We start from the raw sequence: 11,378 nt of genomic DNA, 5'->3' as shown, positions 1-11,378 counted from the left end.
GTTGTGGGTGCGAGCGGGACTATAATCTGCCTCGGATGGTGTGGAGGTTGCAGCGTCGTAGTCCCCTGAACAGTTCACCGGATTGTTGTTCATCTTTAGTGAATGAACAGGAATAGTTGACTTTAAACAACTTAGCAATACAGTTAAAGACTTGGTAGTCATCAAAGCATTAAGGAAAATTGAAGAAAAGAGCAACCACGGACGGAGCACGGATATATCCGCTAAGCTAGTTAGCAAGCTGCTAACTTGATAAATTGGAACACGAGTAACAATCAACTGGCTATGACTGATAACGAGGAAAGGACAGTCAAATTGTAATCCAGAAGGAATTATTGAGAATCAATCAAATGTTTTAGCTACGCATTTTTTTCTTACGAAAGTATTTTCATGGAATGGATGCGTTCTGTAGAAATGCTCAACAACAATAGTTAGCCGGTTAGCTAGCTGAGGTTACTTGCATGTCGAGTTGGGAAGCTATCCAGTTAGCCAAATAAGGTTACGTCATCTGTACAGTAGTTAACCAGCCAGACAGGCAACTACAACAAGGTGGATGGACTGTCATCTGCGTGGGGGTGTTCGTGAAGTTAACGTTAGTTGACTGGGTAGCCCATTAGTCCTCCTTCAGCTTCTTTCTTCACAGTTTAGTATTACACATGACAGAAGTGAACATGGGAGTGTTATAGGACAGTGGATATAGTTAGCTGCCCGTTTGTTAGTACCGTAGGACAGAAGTGACAACCGACATCTCAGGTACAGTTTAACGTTGGACTACAGTGCATTAGCTCCGACGTGCTGCATCCGGACATAGGGATCTCTCTAGTTTCGCTGGACCGCTTGCTAACAAGAACTTTATGACGCGGGCTCAGGCCATTATTTCATTTTTGACTGACCACACAGGTCACCGTTTCCCTAAAGCGTCCACAGCCCTCATACCATGGCAGCGGTTGTCAACTACTCACCGCCGTGGTGGGTCAACCTGCTCCACCGACTCCCTCATTTCAACCTTCAGTTAGAACAGACAAGCAGCGATTTTCGCCCCGAGGACTCGTCATATCAACAGGTAACTTTATGACACACGCTTACTTGAACGGTGCCTTGTGAATCAGAAACAATAAATGTCTGTCAAACATTATACGTTTGTAAACAAAGGAGTTGCCAGTGGGTTGCTGTTTGATGTATGATAATATGCTGGGATGATGCAATTGATTGAGGATTTTGGGGAGCTGAACAAATGGGGCAGGCATCAGCACAGACCAAGGCAATGTTATACCCCTGTGCACTGAGCCTTTGCAAGAGTACTCAAGACTCCTTATTAACCGTGGTTCCCTAGGCGTGGTACAGTATATAGGCCTAGACTTAGTCCCTACTGAGACTGGGGGGTGACTGATAACTACTCTTGCAGGCTATATTTCTCAAACTGTTGTCATGTTGAGTTCCCATTGCAGAAACAGCCACTGTTACCTTCTGACAAGACATGACATGTATGGATTCCAGGGATGGGTGGAGATGGATTAGAGACAGTGGTCTTTAAACCGAGTCATAACAGGGATTCCATATGTCATAAATTGCAGCATAATCATAGCTATTCATCTAGGACTGTTTTCCGGTTCTCCTAATTAAGTGTGTGTGAGGGGGAGCATAATGCCCGTTTACTGTGTGGCCGTTATGGCTTTGGCCTGTGCAACAGCAAACAAACTATGGACATTTTAAGTTAGCTAATCACAGGAGATGGGGATTTCCAAAATGAGCTTGTCTGCTTCCGAAGTGTATGGAGGAGGACGAGATGAACAGATGGCTTCCCTTTCCCTGTCAGCTGCTGTGGGTATCACGACGACAGTTGTCTCAACAGACTCTAAAAAGAGGGCTGTATTTTGTGGCACTGAGTGTGACTGTCAGTTGAGTGCTCAGGGAGAAGGGGAAAGGGAGATTGCCAGGGCTGCTCATTCACAGCTTCTAGGACCAAGATAACCTGTCAGATAGTTATCAGACGTAATACTGGGCCGTGGGCCTGCTGACCAAACACTTCATCCAGCCTACACATCTCAAGATAACCCCAGATGAAGTCATGCTGAAGGAATTTAATGTACTATCCCCGACCTACAAAGTTATTTCTCACATTTCTTGCGGTAACTCTGTCCTAACCAAAGCAAACTGTGGGCCATGTCAGTGTGAATGAGACTCAGTTACGTCTGTAATGTGCCATGTGTTAGCTGATGATTAGTCTGTTAAGCATTATTTGCATTATTTTCTGCATTCTTTTCATACTGTAACTCTGTTCCTCTGGAGACAGAGCCCGGCACCAATGGGTCATTAAGACCTTGATGTATGACCTTTGACCTGAGGTTGTCAAAGGTCATACATACCCCAAGGTCGTCTGGCTGCCCGATTAAGTTTCAGTCACTTAGCAGACACTCTTATCCAGAGTGACTTAAAGTTAGTGCATTCATCTTAAAGGGGAACTTCACTATTTAGGACCCTCATCTGTATTTTTAGGTTCCAGACAGTTTTATTTGCAATTTCACTTGATTTTGAGAAACTTATCCCACCTTATTCTGGAGTTACAAGGCATCCAGAAAACATTAACTGATGCTCCAAATATGTCCTTTTACAAATGGCAAAGCTCTCAGTATCCTGATGCAAGTCTTTAGATGTTGTACACATGACATTTTGTCATACCGAACTTTATCCACAAGTTTATTAAATATTTTTGAACGATAATTATTAGCTATAATTTCTAGCGTGCATGCGTTTACTTCCTTGTTCCTCTCGCTTCTGCCTATACCTCAGTGACTACTACGCTCGTACAAGTTGGGGGGGGGTGTGTGTGTGTGTGTGTGTGTGTGTGTGTGTGTGTGTGTGTGTGTGTGTGTTTCATAAACACACTAGCCAGTCCACAACAACGTGTCCACTGTAAACGCAGAGCTGCTAGCTAGCTACCGGTCGCTAATCTACCAAGCAAGCTAATTATTTGTTGTTTTTTACTATGCAACCAACATGTCTGACTAGAAAATACGAGGAGGAAATGTTTGAATTTGCAGGCGAGCCTTATTTATTTATTTAAACTGGCATACACAGACGATCTTCAACAGATGGAGGATGACAGAGAAAGGAGAGGGCGAGATGGAGCAGGCAGGGGCTCAGGCAGATATTCAACCAGCAGCTGAGATGTGACTCAGTACCTCTGGAAACTGGTGGTATACCCGTGGGCAATGCCAAGCGATGCCCACCGAAGACAAGTGTCTTTGCTGCGTGGAGTTGGACTTGCTTATAACAGCTTTGGAAAATCTATACTGAACAACAATATAAACGCAACAATTTCAACATTTTTACTGAGTTACAGTACATATAAGGGTTGTCTGATTGTCAATCGAAATAAGTTAATTAGGCCCTAATCTATGGATTTCACATGACTGGGCAGCGGCACAGCCATGGGTGGGCCTGGAAGGGCATATGCCCACCCACTAGGGTGCCAGGCCCAGCCAATCAGAATGAGTTTTTCCCCACAAAGGGACTTTATTAAAGACATACACTCATCAGTTTCATCAGCTGTCTGGGTGGCTGGTCTCAGATGATCCCGCAGGTGAAGAAGCCGGATGTGGAGGTCCTGGGCTGGCGTGGTAACACGTGGTCTGCGGTTGTGAGGCCAGTTGGACGTGCGGCCAAATTCTCTAAAACGATGTTGAAGGTAGCTTATGGTAGAGAAATAAACATTCAATTCTATGTCAACAGCTCTGGTGGACATTACTGCAGTCAGCCTGCCAATTGCATCCTCCCTCAATGCTTGACACGTGTGGCATTGTGTTGTGTGACAAAACTGCACATTTTAGAGTAGCCTTTTATTTTCCCCAGCACAAGGGGCACCTGTTACATTTTTCATATGCACAAAAAGCTTATTTCTCTCATTCTGCCCACAAATTTGGTTACATCCCTGTTAGTGAGCATTTCTCCTTTGCCAAGATCATCCATCTACCTGACAGGTGTGGCATATCAAGAAGCTGATTAAACAGCACATTGTCGTGCCATTTATCTGCCGCAATCACCTCATGTTTCAGCATGATAATGCACGGCCCCATGTCGAAAGGATTTGTACACAATTCCTGAAAGCTGAAAATGTCCCCAGTTCTTCTATGGCCTGCATACTCACCAGACATGTCACCCATTGCATTGCTCTGGATCGACGTGTATGACATCGTGTTCCAATTCCCGCCAATATCCAGCAACTTCAATGGCAATAGCCATTGAAGCCTGATCAACTCTATGCGAAAGGAGATGTGTCGCGCTGCATGAGGCAAATGGTGGTCACACCAGATACTGAACGGTTTTCTGATCCACGCCCCTACCTTTTTTTAAGGTGTCTGTGACCAACAGAGCTCTGTATTCCCAGTCATGTGAAATCCATAGATTAGTGCCTAATTAATTTATTTCAATTGACTGATTTCTTTATATGTACTGTAATTCAGTAAAATGTATGTTTGTGTTCAGTATACATCTCCTCTGTCTAAATGTCCTTATGTGCTGGAGCAGCTAATTGCTAGAGGTGCGGGAGCGTAGAGCGCTGTAGGCTATGGCATTAGTAAAAATCATGTTTGATGTGTGGACTTTCTTTTATACAATTCATGTTTTCATTGCTTGCTAGTAATTTATATAAATCAATCTTTTAAAAACACGGTATCTGACTCATTCATTATTTGACAGCAGTCAACAAGGTTGTTCTGGCTCTGAGGCCAGGTGTTGTGACGAAACTGACGTAGTAGCTCTCGTCACAAACGAGCGTCATTTATTTCCCCTTATAAATTGTTTAGGGCGTTCATGTTTCCACGTATATCTAGTAATTCATTTCTTCTAAATGTATATACTGTTGCTTCCGCTTTTGCCAATGTCATGGTATTTACCGTGCGCAAGGCTAATTATGTGTCGAGGAAATGTTTGGTCAAGTTGCATCGTGACTCGTTTCAGTTTCATATTTAAATGCCGTAATTAACCATTTTGCAATCCTCCCAGTGGATGCGACGTTCAGGTGCCCATGAACACTTGCTACACTGGCGAGAAAGAAGTTTGTTTATTTCCATATTGTAATGTGTCCCGTGTTTTGAAGTTATGCGTGTCTCGGAACTCCATGTCTTGTCGGTTTTCTCTGCATAATGGAAGCGCAGCTCCATAAGTAATATGTTTTGCCTCCTGTTGGCCTGCAGAACTATTGTTATGAATTGTCTATTCATTAATGGAAAGTATTCTCGCATGTTATTTAGACAGAATATGTTGATGTAGGTACAATGAAGATGTCTGTTACCATTTAACCCAAATATGGCATATTAAATAATGTAAGGTTCATAGGGAGTGCCCATAGGTATAAAGGTACTCATTTCATCTGTGAGCTTCAGTTATGTTGTAGCTCTGCTATGTGAGCTGTGTGGGGAGGCTGTCCATAGTCTGGTATACCCCAACCTGCTATAGTTGGTTTGGCAGGGTAGGCCTGATTTGAGGCTTAGGTTTTTGAATCATATTCAAAACTGTATTTTGAGTCTGTTCATTTTGTAAATATCTTTTTGTAGGTTATGTACGTTTTCATTGCGTTTCGTCATTCACCGGGAATTACCTTTCACTGTTACAAAACTGGACACTATTTTGCACTTGGTCCTGCTACTGACTGCCCTCAAGGCTGCTCCAACATCTGGTCCCTACAACATGTGCCTAATGTTGTGTCAAATGGACAAAGAATGCACTAATCCTCCAACTTGGCATGGTATAGTTTGATGCGGGATATTTTCTTAATTTATAGACTAATCAACGGTGGTCAGGCCTGGTCCTGGCCGATATGCCGCCCTAGTCTGAACGACAACAAAAAAATGCCGCCCTCCTATCCACACAAGGTAGCCTAGGCTCTACGGTGTCGGCCTGCAATTCACTTTTATGAATATCCGTGTAGCCTACCGTTTGTAAAATAGGCAATTTACCATTAATTAATGTTAATGCATGGATTCATTAATTTTGTTTGCAGAGTTCAAAACCTCCTACACTTGTGAGAAACAACTTCTGGTTTATTTCATAACATAATAGACATGCTCCATATGAGCAATGAGCATGTCTGGTTTCTCTGTTGTGTTAATGTTGACGGAGCACGCAAAGAAGTACCTGGCTTGCTTCTCGCAAATAATGTAGGAAAGTGCCCAGCTGGGCTTCTCAGTTTTTCTTAACCTCACACAGTAAGTCAACGAAGTCGGTTTTTTTACATTTTTACATCCTTTCAAATTTATAGTAGTTCCTCACAGTATTTGAAACCAATTTCCAATACTCTCCCCCTCTAATCAGCATCGTTGATAAATAGGCTATGGACATGTTGCATGTATTTGTTTCTATTTTAATGATGGTCAATTTAATCCTCATACTATAGCATAGATGTCCCCGTTAATACACTAATTGTCAATTCATTATCTTATAGTCTACTTTCTGGAAAGCCTAAGGTAGGCCTAGGTTTTTTAATCCGTTTTAAGGAAAGGAGAAATATTTGCTCTTGTGTCTGACATACGCCAGTGGCTTTGATTGACGGGTGCTTTCATGGGGGTGTGCGTGCGTGAGTATGCTGATTCTCTCTATAGGCCATATGTCCATTCAGAAGGTTTCCTAATGTAGCTTGTCTGGACTCCATCTCTTTAATAAGAGTCAAACGCTCCTGTCTTGATTGAATCTTGTAAAAGGCCTGTTTTCAGAAGCTTAGGCTACATTATGTCTCTCATTACAGCGTCCTCTCGTTGAAGAACGTATGCCACTGGCATCGAATGACAGCAGAAGCAGGGTTTGTGACGTTATGTAACTATTTCGGGGAAAGGTGGGAGAAAACCCATCGGACTTGGCTTGAATGGTTTTGTGCGTCGATATAGGATCTGTATTAGAAAATGTTATATGCAGAAAAGCCAACAGACAAGGTAGGCATAGATCTTTATTTTGACTTGTTAATGTTGTGTCAATGCAAAAACTGGCATTTCTTAATTTGTTGATTTAATATTTCTAAGTAATAGCCTGAATAATAATGAAATGACATGATAATAACAAAGTTTCAATTAGGTTTTTATTAAGATTCATATCAATGTCATCAAGTGTACAAACAATTGTTACCTCCCCCTTTTTTGATTACAATTTGTGTGGTGGCTGAGTGGGTGGCTGAGTCGCTTCCAGAGTGGGAATGTTCATTTTGTTCTTTTGGTGCGACTGTGGTAAGGGGCAGGAGTCAGAATCAGCTACAATCTGGGCCTTGTCTGGTCTTGGAACACTAGCTATGTTCTTGGGTGGTCGTATTGGAAGTTGCACATTGGAGAGTGGGACCTTGTACACCACTGTCTTGTCCTCCCGTCTTTTCAGCACAGCTCTACCAGGTCCACCCGGAAGGTCTGTTTTGATGGCTCGCAAATGTTCTGAGCAACCCAGGGTTTGTTTTTTTGGGGGGAGAACCATAATGTGCCTGAGGAGAAATGAAACACCAATTAGCAATTTTCTCACTTTCACATAAGATTTACACACTAAGTCTGCCTGGTGTCTACCTTTCCTCAAAATAAGATTATAAAGTATGCACAATGACAGTAACAAGCATTACTGGAAAGAGTGACATTGTGTAACTTTCATCAAGCCTACAAAGACATGAAAACAATGACAATGTGATTAGCTTCTCCCTCAGCCTAGACAATGTCTCCAGTGACCATGGCCCTGTATAGAATCCATGACCTGTCCATTGTAAAACCATCACATTTTACCTGCAGCAGTGGTTGCCTGTCAGGTGTTTTTGTCCGGGGCTACAACAAAGATGTGTGATGTGGGGGTTACTCGTGAACCAGAGTTGGGGAAACACTGATGTAGGTGCAAATTCGAACACATGTTAAAATCCGAAAAGCTTGTGAGAGTACAATGTAATCCACTGACTTGTGGTGCAACTTAATGGGTTGGTTCTGGATGACATGGAGCAGTGGTCAATAAACTTGAGGTTTCCTGTGACATAAAACCCCCCATAAGCAACAAGACAACAATGCCAAATCAGTCTTTTATACATAAACTCAGCAAAAAAAGAAACGTCCTCACTGTCAACTGCGTTTTATTTTCAGCAAACTTAACATGTGTAAATATTTGTATGAACATAACAAGATTCAACAACTGATATATAAACTGAACAAGTTCCACAGACATGTGACTAACAGAAATTGAATAATATTTCCCTGAACAAAGGGGGGGTCCAAATCAAAAGTAATAGTCAGTATCTGGTGTGGCCACCAGCTGCATTAAGTACTGCAGTGCATCGCCACCTCATGGACTGCTCCAGATTTGCCAGTTCTTGCTGTGAGATGTTACCCTACTCTTCCACCAAGGCACCTGCAAGTTCCCGGACATTTCTGGTGGGTATAGCCCTAGCTCTCACCCTCTGATCCAACAGGTCCTAGACGTGCTCAATGGGTTTGAGATCCGGGCTCTTCGCAGGCCATGGCAGAACACTGACATTCCTCTCTTGCAGGAAATCATGCACAGAACAAGCAGTATGGCTGGTGGCATTGTCATGCTGGAGGGTCATGTCAGGATGAGCCTGCAGGAAGGGTACCACATGAGGGAGGAGGATGTCTTCCCTGTAACGCACAGCGTTGAGATTGCCTGCAATGACAACAACCTCAGTCCGATGATGCTGTGACACACTGCCCCAGACCATGACAGACCCTCCACCTCCAAATCGATCCTGCTCCAGAGTACAGGCCTCGGTGTAACGCTCATTCCTTCGATGATAAACACGAATCCGACCATCACCCCTGGTGAGACAAAACCGCGACTCGTCAGTGAAGAGACATTTTGGCAAGTCATGTCTGGTCCAGCGACGGTGGGTTTGTGCCCATAGGCGGCAATGTTGCCGGTGATGTCTGGTGAGGACCTGCCTTACAACAGGCCTACAAGCCCTCAGTCCAGCCTCTCAGCCTACTGCAGACAGTCTGAGCACTGATGGAGGGATTGTACATTTCTGGTGTAACTCGGGCAGTTGTTGTTGCCATTCTGTACCTGTCCTACAGGTGTGAAGTTCGGATGTACCGATCCTGTGCAGGTGTTGTTACATGTGGTTTCCCACTGCGAGGACGATTAGCTGTCCATCCTGTCTCCCTGTAGCACTGTCTTCAGCGTCTCACAGTACGGACATTGCAATTTATTGCCCTGGCCACATCTGCAGTCCTCATGCCTCCTTGCAGCATGCCTCCTTGCAGTATGCCTAAGGCACGTTCACGCAGATGAGCAGGGACCCTGGGCATCTTTCTTTTGGTATTTTTCAGAGTCAGTTGAAAGGCCTCTTTTAGTGTCCTAAGTTTTTATAACTGTGACCTTAATTGCCTACCGTCTGTAAGCTGTTATTGTCTTAACGACCATTCCACAGGTGCATGTTTATGAATTGTTTATGGTTCATTGAACAAGCATGGGAAACAGTGTTGAAACCCTTTACAATGAAGGTCTGTGAAGTTATTTGGATTTTTACGAATGATCTTTGAAAGACAGGATCCTTAAAAAGGGACGTTTCTTTTTTTGCTGAGTTTATAAGCGAAAGCATTATTGGTAACTGTTTTGATAAGCAGTGATCTGATAGCTACATATACAGTATATTTTCTCATTGCGTTGTCGCATGTTATGATTGCATATCTGTGAACCATTTTCAACAATATTCAGCAAATAACCTAACAAAAACGACTTCAGTCCCCTTGTCGTCGCCTGGCTGATCTTGTGAGTGACTAACTGAAAACCTATCTAGCTAGCTACCTAGTACCTGTTCCGGTAGCACGCCCCCTACTTACACGCCCGCAATGTCGAGAGGAACAAGGAAGTATATGCATGCAAGCCAATATGTGAAATTTAGCGCTCGTGTAAAACAAAATGGATTATAACATTGTGTATAACGTTTGGCATGACAACTTTATGTGCAACATCTAAAGACCTGCATCATGATACTGGGAGCTTTCCCATTTATAAAAGGATGTTTTGGGGTGTTTTTGGAACCTCTGTTCATATTCTAGACACATTGGAACTCCTGAATGAAGCTCAGAAAGTACATTTCTGGTGGGGTAGCTTGTACTGGGCTGAGCGGGAGCTTCCTCCCGGTAAGGGTGGGAGGGCCACGGGACCGGAGGTGGCAGGACGGAGTGCTCGGGTTGGGGTGTGAGGGTTTGAGCATAGCCTGAGGGAAGGTAGGGGCAGTTCCCCTTGCTGCTCCCTAAGCAAGTATCATGGTCTTGTAGTGGATACGATCTTTTGACTAGAAGCCAGTGGAGTGTGCAGAGGAGCGGGGTGACATGGGAGAACTTGGCAAGGTTGACCAGCAGGCGGGCTGCAGCATTCTGTATAGGATGAGGTCATACTCTATGGATGCTGTAGAGCATGCAGGAGCAAGTCACTGGTTTGATGTTTGCAGAGAACAACAGGGTGTTGTCCAGGGTCACACCAATGTTATTTGCGCTCTGGGAGGGGGACACTGTGGAGTTGTCAACAGTAATGGAGAGGTCTTGAAGCAGGCAGGCCTACCCCGGGAGGAACAGCAGCTCCGTCTTGTCAAGGTTGAGCTTGAGGTGGTGCGCGGACATCCAAGTTGAGATATCAGTCAAGCATGAAGAGACGCGTGTTGCCACCTGGGTGTCGCCACCTGGTTGTCAGAAGGGGATAAGGAAAAAGTAGTTGAGTGTCATCCGCACAAGGTGCACCTGTGTAACGATCATGCTGTTTAATCAGCTTCTTGATATGCCACACCTGTCAAGTGGATGGATTATTTTGGCAAAGGAGAAATGCTCGCTAACAGGGATGTGCACAACATTTTTGCGAAATTAGCTTTACATGTTGCGTTTACATTTTTGTTCAGTGTTGTAAAGTACAGATATCCCCAAAAACGACTCGAGTAGTGCTTTAAAGTATTTTTACTTATGTGCTTTACACCACTGGATGTTACAGACAGTGTTAGCAGGACAGGCTTTATGCTGTCCAGCACCCTCTTCACTAGGCTATAATGTGCTTTCAGTCTTCAAAGGTCTTTCAGGGTTATGGGACAGCTTTTGTCTTGGGCCAAGTATGTCAGGGAATAATTAGACAGTCGGACAGATTATTGATGCTGACATTCTTGCCGTCCCTGGTGACTAAGGGCTTACCCCCTCCAACATCCCTCTCTCCAGTCTTTCTTGACGCCACCTAAAAATATTCTTCCCATCTTCTACTCTCCAACCCAACTCTTATCTATACCTACATATGCCATTCCTGACTACTGTAAACACGATTTAAACATGCAGTATATGACCATCAGTATCCTACCTAATTTCTGCACCCGCAGAGCTCTGTCTGGTTCAAGCAGCAAGGTAATGGCAACGAGGCATACTACTGTAACGGGT

At 43.9% G+C, this 11,378-nt stretch overlaps 1 protein-coding gene across 1 annotated transcript in view; it reads left to right on the top strand.

Moving 5' to 3' along the window:
- Nucleotides 1-195: 195 nt before the first annotated feature.
- LOC115198398 (protein tweety homolog 3) overlaps nucleotides 196-11,378 on the top strand; it is a 73,996-nt gene continuing 62,813 nt past the window's right edge. Inside the window, exon 1 of the mRNA XM_029760307.1 lies at nucleotides 196-1,060. Coding sequence (XP_029616167.1) covers nucleotides 935-1,060 — 126 coding nt within the window. The 5' untranslated portion in view covers nucleotides 196-934. The remainder of the gene's footprint in view (nucleotides 1,061-11,378) is intronic.

The sequence above is a fragment of the Salmo trutta genome, chromosome 1 (genome assembly GCF_901001165.1).
Source record: "Salmo trutta chromosome 1, fSalTru1.1, whole genome shotgun sequence".
Classification (NCBI taxonomy): domain Eukaryota; kingdom Metazoa; phylum Chordata; class Actinopteri; order Salmoniformes; family Salmonidae; genus Salmo; species Salmo trutta.
The sequence above is the reverse complement of the archived record's forward strand: the minus strand, read 5'-3'. Positions and strand labels throughout refer to the sequence as shown.